This window comes from Crinia signifera, chromosome 2 (genome assembly GCF_055691185.1).
Source record: "Crinia signifera chromosome 2, ASM5569118v1, whole genome shotgun sequence".
In the NCBI taxonomy this organism is placed as follows: Eukaryota; Metazoa; Chordata; class Amphibia; order Anura; family Myobatrachidae; genus Crinia; species Crinia signifera.
In genome coordinates, this window is record NC_139218.1 from 359064664 (window position 1) to 359090639 (window position 25976).

At 48.9% G+C, this 25976-nt stretch overlaps 1 protein-coding gene across 1 annotated transcript in view; it reads left to right on the forward strand.

Annotated features, from left to right (window-relative positions):
* The first annotated feature begins 2684 nt into the window (after positions 1 to 2684).
* The window catches only part of URAD (ureidoimidazoline (2-oxo-4-hydroxy-4-carboxy-5-) decarboxylase), a 28755-nt gene continuing 5463 nt past the window's right edge, over positions 2685 to 25976 (forward strand). Inside the window, exon 1 of the mRNA XM_083169862.1 lies at positions 2685 to 2904. Coding sequence (XP_083025988.1) covers positions 2697 to 2904 — 208 coding nt within the window. The 5' untranslated portion in view covers positions 2685 to 2696. The remainder of the gene's footprint in view (positions 2905 to 25976) is intronic.

Consider the following 25976-nt stretch of genomic DNA (forward strand, 5'->3'; position numbering starts at 1 on the left):
GCTACAATGGGCTACCGCCATCTCAGAATGGTGGTAGCCTGGGGATGTGCTGCTGCCCAATGTTGATACCTCGGGCAGCTTTGCATCCCACATAGAAACTTGTAAGGGAGGTGGCCGGTGGCGGTGCAGGAGGGACCGCAGCAGGGATCATTGATTGCTGCTGCAGTTTCTCCTACATACATTGGGGCGATACTTAATATTTGTGGCTAACCCCCAAAAATGGGTGTTTTGGAGGATTTAGCTGCAAATATTGAATGATAAATGGGCCCCTAGATTACTTACTTTTAAAAAGTGCATCTAGCTCTGGGGCCTGTGCTCAGTCTTTTGTTGTGTCTTTTTTTTCAGTCTGTGGTGGGGCTGGCAGTAGGAGGGTGGTGACTACCGCTCAGTGACTGACTCCTCAGAGGCACATGGGAGGAGGAGCTGCATGCGCTGCAGCTCTCCTCCACAACTAGTGGCCATTTTTGTAATACTGCATGAGGGTTTCTAAACTCAGAAATGCATGAGCAAAGCCTGCGGCAGTGGCACGTATGATTGGGTGCCCTATTGACCACCACTGCTAGTGAGTGTACAGCACTGAACAAACCACATAGCCTTCATAAACCTTCCCTACATCCCCACTGTAATGTTCTCTTCCTTCACTTTTCCATCCTCCCAGTAGCGTATCTACAATGGGTGCAGTGTGCGCAGTGCACAGGTGCCCCTGAGTCTCAGGGAGGCCCACACTGTGCACATTGCACCCATTTTTCAAATAATTATTCTCCGGAGTCCAGCGGCACGACTGGAATTTTTCCAGTGATCTACATATGCGCAGTGGAGTCTGCGAATTCTAGTGTTCAGACTCCACAAGACTGGACAATGCTGCACAACGAAAATCACCAGAAAAATGGCCGACAGTATGGTCTGAGTGCTCTAGTGCTCAAACTCTACTGCTCACGGACAGCCTCCTCTCTTAAAACACCTCTGCAGTCTTCATTTCTGGGTGACCATATCAAACAGCCCACCATGAGCCTTTGTTATCGGGTGGACCTTATACTGTAGATAACACCCATACCTCCAAACTGTCCCGCTTATCGTGGGAACGTCCTTTTTTGGGGGGGACGTTCCCAGCAGTGTCCCGCAGCAGGGGGAGCAGTTGGTCCCCCCCCCTGTCACCCTGAATAGACGCTGTGCGCATGCGCACAGTGTCTATTCCTGCAGCCTGAGGGGGGCTGGGGGCATAGCCGGCAGCTACCGTAGCTGCTGGGCATGCCCCCACAGTGGCGGGACAAGGGGCGTGGCCTCATGTGGGAAGCTGCGGGTATAGGCCATGCCCCTTCCATTAGGCCACACCCCCAAATTTCCGGTATGAACACCTATCCTGTGTATCAATGCCTAAGCCCCTATAGATTGTAAACTTGCAAGCAGGGCCCTCTTACCTCTAGGACAATCTGTAACTACCCAGTTTGTTTTATCACTGTTGTTTCCAAGTGCAATGGAGTTTGCTGAGCTATATAAAAAACTGTTAATAAATAAATGAATAAATAAATATGATTTGTGAACAACTTAAAATACAGAAATTTTATCTTGAAAATATTAATAGCCCTAACCAGATTCAATGGTTTTTTTTGACCCGCCCGGCAGAATCGCATGCGTTTGGCTGCTTTCCAACATATCTCTACTGCAACCGCAGGACCCCGCATCGCATCGGACCTGGGCCCTAATTCTGATTTATGAACGTCCCCATGCATTCAGACTGGGAGTTCAATGTTGAAGCTCTATGCATGTGCTTTTATACGGGCACCTTCAAAGACTTGCATAGTCTCTGCGGTGCTCGCAAAGGGGGGCATGTAGGAGGCAGGCAGGCGGCGTTTCTCATATGAACACCCTGAGTTTCCTGGGCATACCCACAGAAATGCTGGGTGTGCCCAGGAAACCTATGGGTGTCTCCATCCGAACGGGGGTGGGCCCCTGCCTTCCGGGGGCGGATGGCTGATGTTACCGGAGGTCAGCTTCCCGTGCAGTTCTCGGAGCAGATAGCCCCAGATCTAAGTAATCAGAGACTGACTTAGATTTGGAAGCACTGCAGAAATCATTCGAGGGTCGGTGGCCATCGAATGACTTCAGGCCCGCACACAAGTCGGCAAAATTATATTTATGCTAAACATCGATTCACAGTTCGTCTGGTATCTTCACTGGGCGGCGGGCGTTTGCATGCTCAATGGGCGACGATACAAGGCTCACTTTATGAGCCAACCAGAATGACCCCCCGATGTCAATCACATGTGTTTGAATGTTAATTGTCCTAGTGCAGGCCTGGCCAACCTGTGGCTCTCCAGATGTTGTGAAACTACATTTCCCAGCATGCACTGCCACAGTTTTGCTCTTATGGAATGCTAAAACTGTGGCAAAGCATGCTGGGATGTGTAGTTTCACAACATCTGGAGAGCAACAGGTTGGCCAGGCATGTCCTAGTGTATGGGCACCTTAACACTTGGGTGTGGCCCGCACCCACCTCCCCCCACCTCGTGATGGGAAAGTATGGTGGAAATTCTGGAAATGCCTGAGTTGTTGGGAAATAATTATATGTTGTCTGCAATGATGTGTGCTGGAATTTCTGGAAAAGTCAGTGACCTCAGGGATGAGTGAGCAGTTAATAATAAATATTAGCTTAACATTTAAACCTGACTACACTTGGCTGGAGGTTTAGCAGTCACATGTCTTTAGTCCCTCTGGCTGCCGTCAGCAAAATGGATGTACAGACAATAAACTCCATGAATTATGAGCAATTCCAGGATATTTTTGGAAACATCGTTGAGAAATGTCTGCTTATAACAGCAGCAATATGGTCCAGACGGCCATTTTCAAGTGTCAACGAGATGGAAGTCCGTGTTTGTGAGTTTATTGACTCTTTGCCTCTGTCTGGTAAGATCATGTCAGCTTTTGCCTTTTTTGTGTTCATCCTTTATGGTCGGTGGGAAAAAAAATGTCATTGTCATAGTTAAAGGATTTTTGTCTTAGGGAACTTTTGTTTAAAGAAGAAAAAACATTGTTTCTAAACTCAAAACCATTTCTAAATGGTAATGCCTGGCTGACGCTCCGGAAAGTTTTGCTTTCCAGATATTGCTGCATAAAAATATACAGGGACTGTTGTGCTGCAGGTCTGCACTGGATATTTCCAATCTGCTGCAGACAATCTTAGGGGGTTATTCTGATTGGTTCGCTCAGATGTGAATTCACATCCTTTATGAGTGAACCAGATCCCACCTTGCGAATGGTGTGTGGTACGCCAGCCCACCATTCGCAAGATGCGTACGTTTGCACTGGCTGCGAATGGATGTTTTGCATAAAAATCCATTCGCATGCCCCTGGGACACTCCCACATCTTTCGATAGTCGCCGACCATCGAAAAATGTGGAAGGTGCACGCATGTGTAAGGTTGCAACCTTACATATGCGTGCAACCTTACATATGCGTGTACGCTCGGTGGTAAGTGGACGGGCAGCTTACAGCCGGTGATGTCAGCCGCCCGTCCAACGCATGTCTGTCACGGCTGCATTCCCATGAGAACGCCCAGTGTTCTCATGGGAATGGGCATGAAATGCTGGGCGTTCCCATAGGCTAATGGGCCAGTCCGTTGCCCATTAGCGAACAGTTTGTTCGCCGTGTGTGCACGCACCCAGCACATGCACAAGTGCAGAAATATTGTAGGAGCTATGGGGTGAATGTTGTGTACTTACAGGAGTGATAGCCAACCTGTCAGGTTGAACCTGATGGGTGCTGGACAGTTTCCGGACAGTTGAGATCCCGACAGTCATTACCCCGCGACTGTCAAAACCCCGACACTCGGGGTCCACGACCCCCATAGAGGGAGAATAGAATAGGTGGCGAGCGTAGCGAGCCCCCAAAGGGCTTTGTCGTGCTTGCCCCGCTGTCTGAGTCCGGGATCCCGACGTCGGGCTAATGACTGTCGGGACCCCGACTGTCGGGACCATATACCACACCCGAACCTGATACACTGCAGCGGTTGAATGGGGCAGACTTCAAATGGCCCACACATCACCCTAATCTCTGTAATAAGGGGGTAATTCAGGCCTGGTCAGGTAAGATCCTCACCAACCGCAGGCCCCCTGCCCCTGTGCACGGCTGTGAACGCAGTCGCAGCCATGCACACGGGGGAAAATAACTCACCATTGACTGATTTACACCCTGCTCGCAGCGCTCAGTGCTGTGATGGCCGTGGGGAGAAGGAGGCCGTTGATGACATCAGTAGCCCTCCCTCCCAACGGCCAGGGAACGACTGTTTTCAGGACACTCCCGGAAAACACTGCATTACCACCCCCAAACGCCTGCAAGGTGTCAATCACCTCCTTTTGCATGAATGGCTCGTGCACGCGCACAGCCTACTGAATTTGCAGCCCTGCAGTTTAACCTGAATCGGGACCTAAGTTAAAGCATTATTTTTATTCAAAGAATGATTCACCTGTCCATAAGAACATATCAGCAGTAATGTAGGACAATGTGGGCCTCCTTCTTTGCTGGGCCACCTCCCCTCTGGCAAAAAAGCTCAGGTTTAACCCCTTGAGTAATGGGTTTTCCTGGGAGAGGATTGTTCTGCCCCAGAAATACTCACCACTGAATGAGCTGCCAGCTTCTGTTCTGCAGCAGCCCCTGCTCCCCTGGGGCTGCTGCTGCCTTGGGCTTGGGGAGGTTAGGAGTGGTTCGGATGCATTCGGCATTTATGTGTTCGGGCGCCTGAACTCCCGAGCGCTAACGGACTTCCCCGAGTGTGAATGGCTGCGGGGGAGGGGAGGCAGCGGCGTACGATCGCTGGGGTGGTGACGATTGCTGAGGAGGTGAGAGACAAGGGAGGCGGAACAATGCAGGGAGGTGTGTGTGTGCTCCCAGATGGTGGTGCACCAATGGTGCACAGCTGGAGGCACCACTGGCACATAACTACTTATCAGTGGCATGCCCTGGACATTTTCTGGGAGTGCCCGCTCCGGCATCGCAGCTCAGCCTGAAATATTTCCGGGCACCAAAGTAGTTAATTCTCTATGGGGGTGATTCAGGTTGCTTTTCAAAAGCAAACTCCTTCTTTAATGGACAAAACCATGCTGCACTGCAGGTGGGGCAGATGTAACGTGCAGAAAGAGTTACATTTGGATGTTATTTTGTTTCTGTGCAGAGTAAAAACTGGCTGCTTTATCTTTACACTGCAATTTAGTTTTCAGCTTAAACCATACTTGCCGACTTTTCTGTTGTCCCGGAGAGGACAACAGAAAAGAGGAGAAGAGAGGAGACCCGATAATGGTACGTCCGGGGCTGGCGGGGAGAGGCTGACGTCACTAAGCCCCTGCCCCCAAAGTAGTCAAAGAAAGCAATTTGCGGGTCCGTGAATTGGGGGAGGGGCTAAAATTATGCAAAATGACGCAATTCGCGTCATTTTAGCCCCACCCCTTGCAGCGAATCCGCGAAAAACGGGTATTATACCAATTTTAGAGCATGAAAGGGGGGTGCGGTGGCTGTGTGGGCAATGCGGGGGGATTGCCCACCTTCCCGGGGGGGTGGGAGGGGCACTCGATTTTCGGGAACCTCCTGCCAATTCCGGGAGGGTAGGCAAGCCTGGCTTGAACACACCCCACCCAAATGTAACTCTCTCTGCACATGTTACATCTGCCCCACCTGCAGTGCACATGGTTTTGCCCATTAGAGAGAGATTTTTCTTTTGCGAGCCAACCTGAATTATGCCCTATGTTCCCTGGGGACATCTCTATTATGCATGCGTAAATCAGTGGGAGATTGGCAGCAGCCATGTTCCCAATGATTAATGTCTGCAGTGCTGCTCCGGGACTCTGAAGGGTTAAGTATAAATTATATGGGTGCAGGGAGTGTGGTATAAGCCCCCATCGATCAGGGGCCCTTAACATTGGACACCTTGCACCCATTATAGATACGCCTATGGTTAAAGCAAAAACAAAGCAGGAAGGAGCTAGGGACTAGGCCAAGTGAGGCAATTATCATAGAATCATGGGGGTCCATTGTGGTTTCCATGGTGATTGCTTCAACACAGTCTTACCTTACGCTGCAAATGCTATGACTGATGGCATGACAAAGATATAATTAATTTTACCCATCAGTAAAGAAACATTTTAAGTGAATAAAAGGTATAGTAAGTAAGTGCACTCAGAATACTACACATAGGGGTCGAGTCATTTCACAGTGCTGTAATAGTGCCAGGTGGGAGCTCCAGGAGCTCGGCAATAAGTGTGCTGTTATATGACGTAAGCAGGGCATAAAGTGGTCATGCAGAGGTGGGGGAACTAATTTCTCAAAGCCACCTAATTGCCCCCCCTCCATCCGCCCATGAGGCAGAGACAGGGCCAGTGGTAGGGTTTTTGGCATCCCCCTGCAAACTAGAAGGCTTTTCTGTGAGAATTACTGCGCAGGGCCAATGTGGAGTTTAACATGTTCCACCTCGTCATTAGAGGTGGTGGAACTCAGTTCCACCCCGTTCCCCCTCACTTTAACCCCTGGACGTTAAGGAACAAAACCTAGTTCTGTCGGATTTCTAGTCGCACCCCAGGAGCGGCCAGATCAGAAATCAACTAGTCTAACCTAGCAGTGCGCTGAATAGAAATTATTCAGGAGCTCCCTCTTAGTGCTATTCACAGTGCTGAAAATGGAATCTACCCCATAGAATTAGATGCCGTAATGTAAGTATATTGATGTATTCCCGCAATACATTCATATAACACTAGATGTCGCTCTTACTCTATGCAGCCTAGAGTTTCATAAGTTTTTTTTTACTAAGATAGGAGTTCTATTAAAGATAGGATATTGCTATGGGCAACCAATCAGAATCTAGTTCTTATTTTATTAGCACCTTATAGAAAATAATAAATAGAATATAATTGGTTACCCATAACAACATCCCATCTTAGCAAATAAACCCCTCAGTTATGATGTAAAGTACAGGATTTGCTTCTGTTTGTACACAGAGGGGTATATTTACTGGTATGCAGTAATTAGGTCAACAGTGTCTAGGTCAACAGTCACATGGAAAAGGTTGACATGGTCAAATAGTCGAAATAAGTATTTCATGATTATTTTTTATTTAACTGATTTGTTCATTCTTTACCAACCCAGTGGGCATAGAGGGAGAATAGGATAGTGTGCCAAGTGCAGTGAGGCACTGTGACCAAAGCATGGCGAGCCAAGCGGGTAGAAGTGGTACGCTTATACAGTGTCCATGTCCACCTATGTCGACAGAGACCCCCAAAACGTGAAAAAACTCATGTCAACCTTTTTCCATGTCCACCGTTTTCATGTCGACCTTTTGATCATGTTGACCTAATGGGTATGCGATCCATGGGTCGGCAATGTCTAGGTTGACAGTCACTAGGTTGACTACCAATGGTTGACAGTGACTAGGTTGACACCTGGAAATGGTCAACATACCATAGGTCGGCACTGACAGAAGGTTGACACAAGCTTAAGGTCGACATGGACATGGTCAACACTGAAAAGGTCGACATGAGCTATTCATGTTTTTTTTTTTTGTAGACCGACTTAGTTCATACTTTACTATCGGAGTGGGCATAGTGTGCCGAGCGCAGTGAGGTATCGTGCCCGAAGCATAGGCGAGCGCAGTGCACCATGTGAGGGGACACGACACACTTATATGGTGCCCATGTCACCCAAAAAGCATGTACACTCATGTTGACCTTTTGAGCATTGACCATGCCCATGTCACCCTTATATTTACCCCATAGTTTATGACTGGGGGCCACTAGCACTGGTTTTGTTTATTACATTTACCACCAATCCAATGCACCCCTGCAAGTGTCCAGTGGCACCCCGGGGTCCCTAGGCACACATTCTGGGTAACAACTGTGTAACCTCACAGTATAATTAAGAATGTATATGAATATTTAGTGTCTATTTCATGCAGATAGGTGGCGCTGTGTGCTCACTGAAACATCCTGCCTCATTTAAGTTCACAGGAAGTCATGCAGGGTTGTACAGTACAGTAAATGCAGGTTGTGCTTTTTTTTCTCTGCAACTTGTCCTTTTTTAAGTGCTCATGTGCATCACTCTATAGGTGCCCATACACGGTCCGTTTAACGGATCCGTTCGGCACTTAATTAGCACGCATCGCATCGGATCGCATCCCTAGTGCATCCCTAGTGCATGCCTTGTGCATGCACTGTGATCCGATGCGATGTGTACCTAGTACAAAAAGTATGTGCAGCACATACTTTTTGTACCGTACGATGAGATGCCACGGGAGCGCGCATCTCATAGTACAGAACGGACGGTCCGGGAACGGACCGTCTATGGGCACCTTAAGATTCACTTCTACTATGACTTATTACCAGCCTATGACTTCCTATGTCAAGGGACTGAGATGGAGGATGCGGACCAGGGCCATCTTAGCACTAGAGTGGGCCCCTGGTCAAAATAATTTGAGCCCCCCCCAACCCCAGCATGCGCAAAACATGCCCTTGCTCTGGGCACCATGGCACCTAGCTACACTGCTGGACTAGGGCAGGTCAATTTTAAACGCATCCCATGATGGTCACCAAACAGACGCAATTTTGCCTATTTGGATTGGGATGACTTGTAGATTCTCGAACTGGATCCCTGGTTCAAGTTGTGAACCGATGACAGTGATAATGATGACAGTGGCGGGCCACCCATATATGAATTGATAAACATGTTTAATATAAATCCATTTTAGTATACCTGATATGAATGTGATCTACCTACTGTATAATATTCACAATTGGTTTGATATTGCATTTGTAGCCCCCTCTGCATAGATGTAAAATAAAACAGATGCACTCAGACATAAATTGCATTCAACTCTTTCCCACATTACATGCAGGGCAGGCGACAGGGGGGGTCAAAGGGGACACTCGTACCAGGCCCCGACCAGTTGAGGGGCCCCAAAGCTTTGAGGAACTCAGGGTCTGTAAGCATGACTGCCTAATCGCCTGTCTGGCTACCCGTACTAATGAGTTTAATGACACAACACACCAAACCACACAATGCACAATGCTATGCCCTCCCATCTGCCCTTCCCTATTATATTGCATTGTGAATATTAATTATCTGTTTATTTCTATTAATAAAAAAATACATTCAATATGCAATGTAATAACAATCCACGTTCAGTGTTGGGGGGCCTCAAAGATATCAGTGTTCCGGGCCCCAAGATTTCTGTTGCCGGCCCTGATTACATGTGATGCTCTGACATAGGAGTAACTTTTGTGTCCCATTTTGCATGATCGCTCCATGACTGGAGCGGACACAGGACTTGTATTTGTCCCGTCTCTCTGCAGATGTGTTCAGTTTACTGCCACAAACATGTGCTGGGGGATGCAGCAATGCAATGCTGTCAGGGGAGAAGGGTGGCTCCGTATCTCAGAAGTACTGACCACAACCACCTCCACAGAGGAGTGTACCCAAGTGCAATCTCAGCTGTGCCCCAGGAGTGTACCCAAGTGCAATCTCAGCTGTGCCCCAGGAGTGTACCCAAGTGCAATCTCAGCCAGTGCCCAAGGAGTGTACCCAAGTGCAATCTCAGCCTCTGCCAAGAAGTGTAACCAAGTGCAATCTCAGCCCCTGCCCAAGGAGTGTAACCAAGTGCAATCTCAGCCCATGCCCCGGGAGTGTAACCAAGTGCAATCTCAGCCCGTGCCCCAGCAGTGTACCCAAGTGCAATCTCAGCCCCTGCCAAGGAGTGTAACCAAGTGCAATCTCAGCCCCTGCCCAAGGAGTGTAACCAAGTGCAATCTCAGCCCATGCCCCAGGAGTGTACCCAAGTGCAATCTCAGCCCATGCCCCAGGAGTGTAACCAAGTGCAATCTCAGCCCGTGCCCCAGCAGTGTACCCAAGTGCAATCTCAGCCCCTGCCCAAGGAGTGTAACCAAGTGCAATCTCAGCCCATGCCCCAGGAGTGTAACCAAGTGCAATCTCAGCCCATGCCCAAGGAGTGTAACCAAGTGCAATCTCAGCCCCTGCCCAAGGAGTGTAACCAAGTGCAATCTCAGCCCATGCCCCAGGAGTGTAACCAAGTGCAATCTCAGCCCATGCCCCAGGAGTGTAACCAAGTGCAATCCCAGCCCGTGCCCCAGCAGTGTACCCAAGTGCAATCTCAGCCCGTGCCCCAGCAGTGTACCCAAGTGTAATCTCAGCCCATGCCCCAGGAGTGTACCCAAGTGCAATCTCAGCCCGTGCCCCAGGAGTGTACCCAAGTGCAATCTCAGCCCATGCCCCAGGAGTGTACCCAAGTGCAATCTCAGCCCATGCCCCAGTAGTGTACCCAAGTGCATTCTCAGCCCGTGCCCCAGTTACCAGTAGTGTACCCAAGTGCATTCTCAGCCCGTGCCCCAGTAGTGTACGCAAGTGAAATCTCAGCCTGTGCCCCCGGACTGTACCCAAGTGAAATCTAAGCCTGTGCCCCCGGACTGTACCCAAGTGCAATCTCAGCCTGTGCCCCCGCAGTGTACCCGTGTTTTCTCAGCCTGTGCCCCAGGAGTGTACCCAAGTGCAATCTCAGCCAGGCACCCAACAGGGCACATTTTCAGGATTACTACTTGTGGAAACATGTAGGGAATTTCTGAAAAAGAGAATGTAATAACTCACACCCTGGTAGCGAGGAAGTGGGGGGGGGGGGGGGGGGGTAACCAGGGGGAGGTTGGCTAAAGTTTACAGGTGTGTTATTGCATTGGGTAATTAATTATATTCATTAACAACAATTGTTTGCAATTATCTATACAAGCATTTAGACTTGGTAATCACATTGATGCTTTAGTACAAATGTGGTTAATTGTCCTCTATAAAGGGTTACATATGGATTGCTGTAATGGTGATGACTGTTGTGTCAGGGAATCAGCAAGAGGTTCCCTGCACCTCACTCTTAGGGGCCATTAGTTAGGCTTACTGTACTTATCAGATGTCAGCTAAGTGGCTAATTGGGGATTGGGCGCTGACGTCATGTGATGTCAGCCGCCCGACCCAAGCAGGGATTGGACATGCCTGCGTTCACAGCGGTATGCCCAGAGTTTCTATGGGCACACCCATAAAACGCTGGGTGGTCCCCTGCATCCACCCCCTGTCCGCCCACTATTGAGCGAATGCCCTGGCAAAAGTGAAACTCACCAAAGGTGTTTGCTCCAGGGGTTTGCGCATGTGCAAACCCCAAACATCGGCCAGGGTAGCGAATTCGGCACCAAGTGGGTCTGAATCGCCCCCAACGTAACTTACTGATGGAGCCATTGCTTTACATACATTGTGCTACAGCACCAGCCGGGCAGCCTACAGCCAAAGCCTCCTTCACATGCCGCAAGCATTAGATCCTACATGCCAGATGTATGACCTTCATTACTTGCACATGGGCAGTATGACCAGGGGTGCCGACAGGTCAGCCAGGACCAGCAAAATGGAGGGGGCATGGGAACGCCACACATAGAGGGAGAGAGAGGACAGATTGCCGCTACAGCTGTGTCTCTCCTCAGCTCAGCGCATGGCACTCAGCAGCTCGTGCTGAGCTGGGGAGAGAGGCTGTGCTGCAGTGACAGTCTGTTATCTCACTCCCCACTGCTGGGCTCCCTACAACGAGGAAGGGGGAGTGGACCCTGGGCCCCCCCCAGCAGACCCAGGCCCGGGTAAAAAGTACCTGCTCCCCCCCTCTCAGCACCGCTGAGTATGACTGGTGAGTTCCCGAGTGCCCATACACGTGTGTTTAGCAGCATTACAATGGGAGCTACATGTGTATTAGCCTAGGACACCTGGAACCTTTATTAGGCTCATGAATAACACCGGTTCTCTCAGAGGCAGATTTAGTTGTCATGGGGCCCTAAGCAAGATACTGGTTTGGTGCTCCCCTTCCTCCAACAATCCATAGCAATATATATTTTGCTGCTGATTGCAGGTGGCATAGAGAACCTGGCACAGTCTACCGATACATGCTCAGCTGCATGAACGTCAGCATTGTGTACAAATCTGAACCAGGCTCTAGGACTTTGGGAAGTAGCTTCACACCTGTGTCCCATTTACAGTACACTGACTGCCTGCTTTACATTACAAATATCTTTTATCCTATCAAAGAACATCAAAAGGACTTTGGCGTGAGGGCAGGTCCATGCGGCGTCATGGCATCATGCTGTAGTCACGCAGTGCTCCTCTGGGAATGTTTTGGATGGCCAGGAAATTTTTATGGGGCCCCTGCTGTGCCCTAGGTGGGCGCCTAGGTTGCCTTGTGGAAAATCTGCCTCTGGGTTCACTGGATGAGTAAAAGATGAGTTGAAGTCAACCAGCCCCAGAACCTGTATAATTCATACTGTAAGTAGCCCGTTTTACAGGGATAGTATGGTAAGCCTTGTAATCAATTAATTTTAATAATATAACAATAATGATTCCAATATTAACATTGCTTAATACAGACTCTGAGAAGAGCCCATCCTGGTGATAATATAAATCAGAGGAAATCCTCAGCAAGACCTGTCTGCTTTATGTGAGAGGGTTAAGAACCTGAGCTGTCAGACTAGACTTATTAGTTGCTCACAATTAGCCAGTGATTAACCTTTGTGCAATAAGCAGTAAACAGCGTAATGATGTGTGTTTCCTATTGAATGTGCTATGTGAACTACTTCCCCTTTTTCACGGGATACGGTCATTGGGTTTACAGTATGTTGGTCAACAAGCATTGGGTCAACACCGTTAGGTTGACATGGGGATATGTCGACATGGGGATATGTCGACATTAGTCTAGGTCGACGTGGGTTTAGGCTGACAGGTCATTAGGTCGACACAATCATTAGGTCGACAGTGTCTAGGTCAACAGTCAAAAGGTCGAGATGGGGTTTTTCACTGTTTTTTGAGCCGACATGTGCCGACAGGCAGGATATCATGCCCTACCATCCACTAGGGCTTGTTGGGATAATAAAATAGTGTGGCGACCTGTTGACCTGTTGCCCTAAACCCATGTCGACCTTGTCCCATGTCGACCTAGAACCATGTCGACCTTTCCCCATGTTGACCTAATGCTTGACGACTAACATACTGTAGATCAAACGATCCCAACCCTTGATTGGGATTGGCGGGATCCCAGGATTTGGCCCCAAAATGTCCGGGATTTCAATCCCGGCATTGGAGTATCCAATCCCGGGATTTCGGGATTAGACTGCGCATGCACAGTCTAATGCTGGGCAGCGTCTGAGCACGCGCTCAGACGCTGCCCGGCTGTTCCCGACCCGGTTTGTGGCCTGCGCAGCATGATTCGGTCATAGGTCACGCTGCGCAGGCCGCAGTGTGGCATCACCAGCACCCGGAACTCGATCGCTGGCGAGCCTATCCCAGCCGCCCGCTTCATTCCCGACGCCTGCTCCCGCACCACTGCCGCCTACCACCCTCCACAGCTCCCAAAAAGTAAGTTATGTGGGGGTACAGCGGCAAATTTCTTTTAGGGATGCCAATCCCGGGATCCCGGGAATCCCGGGATCGAGCATTTTTCAATCCCGATTCCCGGGATTGAAAAAATCCCCCGGGATTGGCATCCCTAGTCCCACCCCTTGCATTTCACGGTCGGTGCTGCAGCTGCCGCTGTTTGTGTTCCCTGAATAGATGTTTATAGCGAATCAGTCAGTGATGCCGAGAGGGGGGCGGGTACACTGGCGTAACTAAGCCACCGCAGCCCCCGCCATGGCGGGGAGGCGCAGAGTAACTATGGGCGCCTGGGGGGCTGCGGAGCTATAGTTACCCGCTGCGCTGCTGCCCGGCCGCATCTGCGGTCACTGCCCGTCACTCGCTCCCGGCGCCGGCTCCTGCTGATAATGAAAAGTGACACTTAGAAAATGGCTGCCCCCGTATTGCAGACAGTTTTGGCAGCCATTTTCTAAGAGTCACTTTTCATTATCAGCAGGAGCCGGCGCCGGGAGCGAGTGACGGGACAGTGACGCAGATGCGGCCGGGCAGCAGCGCAGCGGAGTCAGCGCAGACAGGTATGGGTATGGGTATGGGTAGGGGTAGGGGTGGGGGCGCGCCGAAAAAAATTGTGGGGGGGGGGGGTTTGCGCCGAAAAAAATTGGCGGGGGGGCGCAAAATATATAGTTACGCCACTGGGCGGGTACCTTTTTCTTCATGTGAGCGCATATTGCTTACTTGATACTATTTTCACATGAGGGGGAGTGGCCACAACCTCCCACATTAGCCACACCCCCTCTCATTACCGGAGCCCCAAAGAGCTGTCGGCGCCCCTGGTGGGCAATGGGACCTGTACAGAATACTTTATTCCTGCACAAATAGCAGGATGAGCATGATAGCATTGCTGACACTCCAGCAGAATTCCTCCTAGTTGAGGTCACAATGTACACATCACTATCCCTATCACACATCACTATCCCTATCACACATCACTATCCCTATCACACATCACTATCCCTATCACACATCACTATCCCCTGACATCTGCGGTGCTTGCTACTTTTATATCTATATACTACACTGTTGACATTTCTCTATACACCAACTGCATGTTTCATCCATTACCAGGTATCCAATATGGGAGTTTGAACCTTATTTAAAGTAAGGCCCCTGTACCCTGTAAGCCAGAGGCTCCCAAACTCAGCCCTCAGGACCCATCACAGATCATGTTTTCCAGATCACCCAGCAGGTGTGCTGTGTATCACCAACTGTCACATTGTAAAATTCACAAGTGCCCTGGAAAACATGTACTGTGGGCCTGATTCAGACATGTTGGCCAGTCAGGTAAGCGAACAGGTAAAGGCCGCCCGCCTCCCCGGCGAACACCCTCACAAGCATGCAGGGGGTGTGTACTCGATCAGACCGGGCCACGCCTCCATTCTCAGGTGTCCGCCCAGAGTTTCCATGGGCACACCCACCGTTTTTGTGGGCCCGCCCATAAAATGCTCGGCGGACTCCAGTGACCACTCCCTGCCTGTCCATCATTTTGTGAATGCCCCACTAGGGACATGCGCAAGAGCGACTATGCGTATGTGCACTCCCCCATCATCAAAGATGGTGCCGAATTCGCTGCTCACCGAGCAGGTCCGAATCGGCCCAAATATTAGGATCTCTATAACCTGGGGAGCACCATTACCTGGACCCTATTAAGGTTGACATGCATTGGGTCAACCACTAAAGGTCGACATGGCTTAGGTCGACACATGACATAGGTCGATAGGGTTAGAAGGTCAACACAAGCATTAGGTCGACAATGGCAAGGTCGGCATGAGTTTTTCGCGTTTTTTTTTAGGGGACATGTGCCGACAGGTGTATTTGATACCCTACCATCCACTTTGGCTTGGTGGTCTGCTGCTCTTTCTACATATGAGATTTCAGTGGTGGTTCATTGTATCTCTTGACAAGGCACCCACAACAATTATATGGAATTATTCTCCATCTGTGCTAGATAGACTGCCTAGTACACTTTGTGTTTAATGTATGCAGCTCTGTGAGGATACTTGCAGCAAGAAAAAAGTCAAGTGTTTCCTCATTATCTGTGTGTCTGTACGCACACGCAATTCACAGCATGGATGAGCAAGTTGATTCAGCAACAAGTGGATATGTACACCCGGTATATCCGGAGGGTGATAAGCATAGCTTTTCTGATAGGGAAGCTGCTACCATACTTTGTGCTCCAGAATCGATTGATCTTTTTGAACCGCCATCTGCTGATATTTTATACCGTGATCTGCTAAAACATAAAAAACGAGAAATTGATCTCCTGTTTCATGGCGTTACTCTAAGCGATTATTACCGCGCCAATAGGATCCCGAGGGGTCTACGGGTAAAAAATTCGCCAACACTTGGGAGGAAGGACCCAGTGTTTTGCAGAAAATGGGTTGCAACGCTTAACAAGTGTTCATTTGATTTGATGCTTCTTATTATCGAGTTTACTACCAAAGAAGCTAATCTCTTGAAAGCTAAAATTGAACAGTTCGAGTCTATCCATAAACCAACCCTTGATCAGGACACTGATACAAAATGGTATGAGAAATTATCAGTTCAACTTACAGCATACAGACGTGAACTGACTCGCTTCAAAAAGGAGAAAAGGGAAAAAGTCGACGCGGATTACGACGGCAACACCGTCTACCAGTGGACCACCACCAACCGCAAAGAGCGACGTCCTTTCTTCCGACAAAACCGATACAGAGGGTATGTTACCACTGACAAATCCTCAGACAACTTCTCTTCAAATAGTGATGCCGAACCTGAACAACGCCGCGGCCGCGGTAGAGGTGGCAGAGGGAGAAGGCAACCGACTGGCCCTTTAGCCGTAACCACCCGCCTGAGGCACATGGAAGGCGGCGTCGCTATACCCGACGAGGGAGGCAGTGGCAGAGGCAGGGCAGCTGGAAAGAAGCCACCCATACCGACAAGAGCCTAGTTGTTAATCTTTCATCCTATACATTATCCAGCGATGAACATCGATTACTTACTAAAGGCTTGTCCTTTGTTCCTTCGGTTCGAATGGACCCTCTTACCTGGCAATCCGAACAACAGGTCCTGCACCGCCAATTGAAACTCAAGGAATACTTCTCAAAGATTCCTACCAGTGCCGACACGGCTGTCGACACGATTCCTCCTCAACTACGTCAACTCTTGCCCCGCTCTAACTTCGATCCCCTATCATCAAACCCTTCTATAAAGACTTTTATGCGTCTTCTTGGCTCTCAAGTTGATAAAGAACTCTCAACTAAGCCTATTCAGCACTCCAACCTTTCAGGAGCTGAACGCCTAACCCTGAGAAAGTTGGCTGATAACCAAGATTTAATTTTCCGACCAGCAGACAAAGGGGGTGCCCTTGTCGTGATGGACTTTGTCAAATACAAGGCCGAACTGGATTTACAACTGTCAGACCAGCTAACGTACCAACTGTTGCCGAGAGATCCCACTTCTGTGTACCAGAAGCAATTACAAAGCTTGTTATTATCTGCGGTACTGGCCAAACAAATTGATCAATCCCTTTGTGATGCCCTGATCCCCAAGTTCCCCATGGTTCCTGTTATTTACAGCATTCCAAAAATCCACAAATCCCTGGTTGACCCTCCTGGCCGTCCAATCATTGCAGCCCGCCACTCCTTATCCCAACTTGCATCAGTATTTATTGATGCAATTCTACAACCGTATATCATCCGTCACCCCCGTTATCTTCTGGACACTTCCACATTGTTACAAACAGTACGTGACTTACCTGTCCTGGAGGGTGAAATATGGTTAATAACGCTTGATGTAAAAAGCTTGTATACTGTCATACCACATCAAGCAGGTTTACTGGCTGTTGAGAAGTTTTTGGCTGCCCAGAGTGATTATATTGGCCCCCCGATTGACTTTCTGATTTCTTTGTTGCAGTTTATTCTGACTAAAAATTACTTTGTGCACGATGGCAAATTCTGGCTTCAAACGAACGGCTGTTCGATGGGTTCCAATGCTGCTCCAGCATATGCTAACATTTATATGTTTTTAATCGAACAGGAGTTATTTTTTGATGTTCCGCAATTGAATGCCAGAATTTTGCTATATCGGCGCTTCATTGATGATTTGCTGATTGTATGGTCCGGCCCTATTGATGACTTCACACAGCATGTCAATTTGCATAATTCTAGTGACAGTCCTGTCAAATTAACCATCACATGTGACCAACATAGCATTAATTTTCTTGATGTTGTTTTGAAATTAAATAACGGTCATATTGAAACAGGGCTTTTTCAAAAAGAGACTGACCGTAACAATTTGTTACATGGCAACAGTGCACATCCCTCTAGTCTCATCAGAGGATTGCCATACTCCCAGATCATCCGTATCAAGCGGATAGTATCTGACCCGGTCGAAGCTGAGTCACAGATTGATGCCTTGTTACAACGATTTTTTGTGAGGGGATATAAATGGCAAGACCTTTTGGCAGCGCGCCAAAGGGCTTCTAAAATTACTAGGGAACAATTACTTGCCCCTAAACCCCTTAAAGAAGCACCTCAGATCATTCCGTGGGTGACCACATATTCCTCTGCCAGCCACATTGTGAATAAAACTTCAAAAAAACTTTGGCCCATTGTACAGAGTGATAAAGACATCAACATTCCTAATACCCGATTGTTGGCATGGGTGATAGTACTGTCAGCCCAAAATGTACCAATAACTGCAAAATATCCACTGTACTGTACTATATTCCATCTTAAATAGAGTGTAAATGGATAGGACATGCAGATACTGCCCCTATAAACTGTCCTACTTAGTAAACATTATTGTTGTGCCTAGGGGCGCCCTCATCCCTAAATCCGCCCCTGAGCAGACCCAGGCGTCCGCTCTCATGCGGTATCTGTAGGGGTGGTCTGAGGTGGCGGTTGGCGGCCGCCTGTTTTGTGTCCGAAATGAACGGTGCTTTCTCCGATCGAGCGGTAGTAGCAGCGTACATTTTTTGTGCACACCCCCGTGTACGCTCATGTTTACGCCCAGTTTCCTTCATTATTTTGGCCGCTCCCCTCAACACGCCCCTATGCCGCCCACAGTGACCGTACTCTTGCGGACAGGTTTTTTCGCACGGAAAGACCCGTCCGTGAGCGTTGTGGAGTCGTCGCACCTGCGCATTGCGGAAGGTACGCATGCGCAGATAAAAAAAAAACCAGGAACGTACGCCTACGGCCCAGCCGCCCGAACCAGAATAACCTCCATAGGCCCCAAACTCTTCGAGGCCAGAGCCCCGTGCTGCGGACTAGTAACGTTTATGACCAGCTTCAGGCGGAACTATGGCGAGCAGCCTAGATGACTATGTCAGAGTTCCCTGAGGCTGTTTGGTGCTCTCGGGATAATTATTATCAGCAGTGTCTATCACCAGGCATGAGAAAATAGAATGATTAATACGAGGACAACAATATGCGTTATAAATAGCTACACAGGGTAATAAAAGCACTGCTGTGACAGGGTGACATAGATATTGGAGGATAGAACTTCAAATGAGTTTAAAGATATAGATGATATATAGGCATATTGATAATATAGTTATCCTTCCTCCTAATCATACTTGTGTATATAGAAGAATCACTGCTAATATTCCTCTTGTGCACAGAACCAATGTACTTGTCAGTGCTTTATAATTATAGGGCCAATACAGTTACCTGCAATATACACAGGGCTGGAGCAAGGTTTTTCGGCACCCGAGGCAAAACCACAGTTTACTGCTCCCACCACCCACACACCAATATTGACTTTCCAGAACCTCAGTGTGTAGATGGCATATTAAAAATTCAACATCTGTCGTTTGCATTAGGTTCAACAAGGTTACCTCGCTTAATAAATAATAATAATAATTTTGTAAAAGTAAGATCAGGGCACCCGCCAGAATCTGGATCCCCTGGGAATCTGCCTAATCATAGATCCGGCCCTGATTGTGGCTTAAGCCAGGCATATACAAACTGTGGCCCTCCAGCTGTTGTGAAACTACACATCCCAGCATGCCTTGCCATAGTTTTAGCATTCACTAATAGCCAAACTGGGGCAAGGCATGATGGGGCAAGTAGTTTCACAACAGCTGGAGGGCCATAGTATGGACATGCCTTGCTTAAGGTGCCCATAAACAGGTCCGATATGGCCTGTGTTCATCATGATGGATCGGCCCAATGGATCGGATGAAAATTGGCCATATCGGAGGTGTTTGACATTAGATCGGATCCCATGCGCATTCCAGTGCGCATCGCAAAGGAGCCTGGAGATCCGATGTGCAGCACATAGGATAAATCGGAATCGGAGGCATCAACGGTACTCCTGTGTTTTATTTTTCAGACACTCCCAGAAAACATCCAGTTGCCACCTCCAAACGCCGTCTTCCTGTCAGTCACATTGCGGGGCGATGACGATCCATAAGCTATTTCTGCCACTGTTTGGGCTTGCGCATGCGCGCTATGATCAGTACGCATGTGCCCCCGCTAGTAATGTTGGGGCCCGGGACTGACCTTCAGCCCAGGCCCACAACGGCACCCCCCCCCCCCCTCGCATGCGCCGGCATCCCCCTCCCTCGCACGCCGGCACCCCGCCTCCCCCCCAATTACTATGAATTGCCAGCGGTGGTGGCGGCGCAGAATCTTCTCCCTCCGGGACTCAGGACTCGGGGCTCGGAGCACTCACTGCACAGTGCAGCCTGCAAAGTGCTGAGCACCTCTGTATCCTAGGCTCGGCGCTCTGCAGGCTGCACTGTGTATTGTGCGTGCCTAGGCGCTGGGATTTGTGCGGGTGCGGGGTGGTGCCGTGCCACTGTGAACAGTTGCCCGGGCCTTTCCAGAGGCCGGGGCCCGGGACAGCTGTACCCCTGGCACCCCCCTGTCGGCGGCCCTGATTGCTCGATCTGCGAATTCACACAACAACGATCAACTCCGAATCAGGCCCCATGTTTGAAGTTTACTCACAGGAGATCCTGACAACCCGACCTGGCTCTAGGTCAACATCACTCTTTATTTATTTATTTTCTCTTTTCTCTGCCGTTCACTCCATCAGTTACAGGAAGGTGTTGCCAGCAGGTTGAGAAACACAAATTAGGGATATACAAAAGCAAAGGCCTTCTTCTCCAAATAATCAGTAAGAGATGAGGAAGAGGAGGGGCAGTGAGGAGGGCCGAGAATAAAGAGAAAGTGCCTGACCACAAAAAGAGAGGAGGAGAATTGGGGAGGATGAAAGGAAAGCAAAGCAAAGAGGACATCCTGTATGAGAGGCTCACTCCATATTCATGTCCCCACTGTACTGGCCCCATGAAATTCCTACTTAGTATGAGTGCATCCAAATGGAAGAACATATGCATCCGTGTATAGAGACCGTCCTAGTCAGAATCAGCCGCAGTGAGTGGGTGATATTAGCTGCAGACATTGGTGCTGATTTGTACAGGTCTGAATTTGGCTCTGTCCCCGAATGTGGGGCATTGCAAATGCGCGATAATGCACGATAATGTGCAAACCTTCGCAGTGAGCACCTTCGGCAAATTTTTAATTCACTTGTGAGGCAGAAGAGGCTTTCTGGGGTGTGCACCTGGCATTACATGGGACTCCATCAAACACAAGCGTGCCTTCCCCTGCCTGCTCAAGGCTTCCCTGCTAGTTTGTGGTTCCGCAGTTTTGTTGGCATTGTTAAAATGTCAGCAAGTAACATTCTCAGGATGTCAACAGGTGAGCAGCCTGACGTTTGGCAGAATGTTGACATTAGGCTGTGTGTGTGGGATAGGGTTATACACTGGAGGGAGGGTTAGGAGAAGGGGTTAGGGAGTGGGCATGTATACTCATGGACACAGCACTACGTCTGATTGCTCAGTTACAACTGACAGACACATGGCTGCCAGTGCTCAGAAGACACCACTGTGTGATGTGTTCAGGATAGATGAGTGGAATTTTATGTTATTGAGGTTAATAATAGTGTAGGAACAAAAAAAAAAATCTGTCATTTTAGCAGTTTCGATGATTTTTCCAACCCATAAAAAAAAGTGTGGTTTTGGTAAAATCCAGATCCAAAACATGAACGGAGATCCAGATGCAAAACCAAAACAGAAAACCCCAAAAGTATCCGGTGTACATCCCCAGTTACCACCCCTAAGAGAGAAGTTCTGGTGCTCAGTGGTTAACCCCCACCACCACCACCACCACAGCCATGCTGCTGTGTCCCAGCAGCGGTTCTTAAGCTACCACCTCCTCTCACCTCTACTCATCCCTCCACGCAGTTTTGTTAGGTAGTAATGTTCTTAGGTTACCTGTATAATCAATAAATTCACCCATTCAAGTCTAACCAGCAATTCTCAGCTTGGCATTCTCCTTTGAACTCACTGGGAATGGATTGTGTTCCACACTGCAAGCAAAGCCGGGATGGTCAGCAGGTGTGTTGCACTGTATAGCGCTGATGGAGATTGGAGCCAGTGTCTCTGTAGCTGGTAGCTGTTACTTGGGCTTGTGGTTCAAGCTGGCAATGAATCATGAGGAGACTTCTAATGATAGCGGTGCAGACTGAGCTTGATTGGCCAGAACAGGAGGTGATGTAAACGCGTTTCATTTCCATGGCAACGGGAGACTTTTTACGCCATTCCAATATTATTTTCATGTACCCCCAGGGAATACGCGTACCCCATGTTGGGAACCACTGCTATAAAGCCCTATCCATCTACATATGCGTACACCTAGACAATGGCAGCATACGCACCTAATACTGCAAGCTGTCATCATCATTGAAGCATCTTTACCTGTGTGTACTTCCATTATCGTAGGTGCACACATACAGTATACATCTCCTAACAGGTGTATATGTCTGCATAGGCCATTTTGTGTGTCCCCTCCCTCAGCCATTCTGCCTCTCTTGTGTAAGCTTTGGTAGGTGCAGGATTTCATACCCTCCAACATGGTCCATTCCATTAGTTACAAAATGCTCTGTTTCCGGACTTCCTTGCCAGTGGCACTTGCAGAGAGGGCGTTCCAGCACAGTCCAATATTCAAAAAGGGGAGCCACCCCAAACATCACTGTGCTGGACTCACTGGCAGTTGATGTGACCCCCTCTCTTTGAATTTTGGACTGTGCTGGAGTCCAACCTCTGTAACTGCCACTGGCAGGAAAGTCCAGGAACAGAGCATTTACCTAATGGAATGGGTCATGTTGTAGGGTGTGGGATTTGTGTGGGTCTCATAGGCCAGTGTACTTGCGCTCTCTGTCTCGGCAAATCCATTTGAGAAAATCCAATTGGTGCTATTTATCACAATTTTTTATGTTTCATAACCACACACACACACACAGACAGCAATGTGGGAAATAACTATGGGCCAGATTCTCTAAGCTTCAAAAGTGATAAACAGCCAGCCAATCAGCTCCTGTCTGACATTTTTCAAACACAGTCTGTGACATGACAGGTAGTAGCTGATTGGCTGTCTGTTTTTCACTCTCTATTTTATCACTTTTGAAGCTTAGAGAATCTGGCCCTATGGCTGAATAAGGGCTTCTGGGTATATTGTGAATGGGGAATTTGTCCTGAATGACAATGTGTACACTCTTCTGAATATCAAAGAGCAGTCAGTGTAACATGGGTCAGCTTGGGGCACATTACATTCCAAGGTGACCTGTTTATCATGATCACCCTGCAGTAAGTACCATCCCCAGTATGCAGAGCCTGCGTGTAATAACAGGGAGACCTTTCCATTCCCTGCCTATGCCATTCCTTGTTTTCCAGCTATGCTTTAGTTTATTAACTTTTTTATGTTATAGAGGATGAATTAGCAATGTATAACATATAACGAATACTACAGTCATCAGATCGGATTTGTACATCTGGAGACATATAATTCCTTTATGTTTTCTGAATTTATCAACTTCACTTCACATGAACATATTGCGCCTAATTTTTAGTGAGACACAACTCTGCTAAAGTTCCGGACACAATTCCCGTGCGCTGCATTTCGGAAGAGGCCTCCACTTTGGTCCCCTGAAGACTTCTGAATTCCAGCAGGTTCTCTAGACTGAATGTAGAGAGGACCAACCTCTCCGATTCCTCCCACTTCTCCAGTGAAACGACTGCTATAGGCGGTGGCTGACTTTTTGGGTGGTTGGCCCAGGTGCAATAATATAATTTGGGACCCCCTCCTCCACTCCAACCCAAGTTCACAATTTGCCACAGGACAGTGGGTGGCAGCAGGGGCACCGGACCGGATGGTGGGACGTGGATTTCATCAAAAACAGATACCCTACAATGTATGTGTTCACACAGTCAGCAGTGCGGCATTGTGTAGCATTAGAAATTACATTGGCAGTGGCTGGATCCTGTACTGCAGGATCCGGCCACAACGTTGTGTGTGCCACCCCCCTTCCTCCTTGCAGCCGAGCAGGTCCTGCTGAATGGGACTAGATTCAAAAATGGTCTACATTGAATGTTGAATGATGTTAATTGTTAATATTCTTATTTTAAAGTGTCTCACCACTGCATCTGATACTAACGCTAGGGCTGTTCAGCCTGACTAGATGTTGGACTTTAAAGGGTTAAGCCCGGTGAAGAGATAAAGTTGAGATAAAGTGGAAGGTGATAACGCACCAGTCAATCCGCTCATAACTGTCATTTTATCATTCCAGCCTGTAACTTGACAGTTAAGGCCCCCATACATTAGTTCGACTTGTCCTAAGGACAAGTCGGACCTGATTTCACCCGGCAGCTCCCCGGGAAAGGGACACACGATTAGGCACTTGATGTGCCAAGGTTTGCATATGATAAATCGCATGGAGGGTGACAGCGGGAGCAGCGCGCCGGGCAGGGAGGATGACGCTGGCTGCCGGGCAGCGGCCGGAGACGGGAGGAACACAGATAACTTGAAAAAAAAAAAGCCCATACAGAATGACTAGCAAGCCATTGATTGAGAGAGGTCTCAGCCAATCAATGGCTTGCTAGTCATCTGTATGGGCATTTATTTTTTTTCAAGTTAGTGTGTTCCTCCCGGCTCCCGCCGCTGCCCGGCAGCCAGCGTCATCCTCCCTGCCCGGCGCGCTGCTCCCGCTGTCACCCTCCATGCGATTTATCATATGCAAACCTTGGCACATCAAGTGCCTAATCGTGTGTCCCTGCCCGGCGCGCTGCTCCCGCTGTCACCCTCCTCCTGCCCGGCTCACTATGCAGCCTCCCCCTGCTCGGCTCTCTATAGCCGGCATCCCCCGCCCGCTGTCATCCCCCGCACGGCTCCGGGGCTGGGCTGCACATAAGATGCAGCAAATCTTATGTGCAGCCCGTCCGACCTCCCGACCCCGATCCGATGCGCACGGGACCGCGCATCGGATCGGACGGGGTGTCTGCAAGTGCGATTTGGGCCGATTTCACGGCCCGATTCATCCGAATCGTGTGAAATCGTGCCCAAATCGCATAGTGTATGGGGGCCTTTAGGAGCAGATTGCCTGGTGCATTATCACCTTCCACTTTATTACTTTACCAGGCTTAATACCTCTGTCCCAGAGAGCTCCGGAGCCAGCAGGCTCTCTAGCAGTAGCTGAGGAAGCTACCTGAGCATGTGCAGCCACATCAGGAGCAGCTCCAGCTTCCAGATCCTTCTCTCTATTGGTTTGTGCTGTATTGTATTCAGGATTGAAAAATGCTCAATCCCAGGATTGTCCTCCCTAATAAAATAAAAAATGCTGGCACCTCCCCACACCCGCCCTGCACATTTACTGACATTGGCAGGCAGTGTGGCTGGGAGCGGGGCAGGCAGCAGCAACGCAGCGGTGCTGGGGTGCCTAGTGCCGCTGGGAGTGAGGTGGTGGCTGGCAGTGGTGCATCAGTGCCGATCCCAGGATTGACCACCCTAGCTTGTATGTATGTATGCTGTGTGTGTATTGTATGCTGTGTATGTATGTATGTATGCCCTCTTTGTGTGTTTGTATGTACAGTACGGATGGTGTAATGGTTAGCATTACTGCCTCACAGCACTGAGGTCATGGGTTCCATTCCTACCATGGCTCTAACTGTGCGGAGTTTGTATATTCTCACCGTACTTGCGTGGTTTTACTCCGGGTTCTCCGGTTTCCTCCCACATTCCAAAAATATACTGGTAGGTTAATTGGCTCCCAACAGAAATTAACCCTAGAATGTCTGTGTGTGCGCGTGTACATGTGGTAGGGAATATAGATTGTAAGCTCCTCTGGGGCAGGGACTGATATGAATGGTCAAATATTCTCTGTAAAGCGCTGCGGAATATGTGTGCGCTATATAAGAAACTGTTAATAAATGAATAGTGTGCGTGTAGTGCATGTGTTAATGAATGCTGTGTGTGTATGTATGTAAGTATTTACGTATGTATGCGTGTACATATGTATATATGTATTCTGTGTTTGTATGTGCGTATGTATGTATGTATGTATGTGTGTGTTTGTTGTGTATGTATGTACTAGGTGATTCATCGCGGCTCCCCACTGGCCGAGGTCACGACACAGGAAAACAGGAGGCTGGGTAGTGATAGGGGTGTGTGGGCATAAGGGGGACT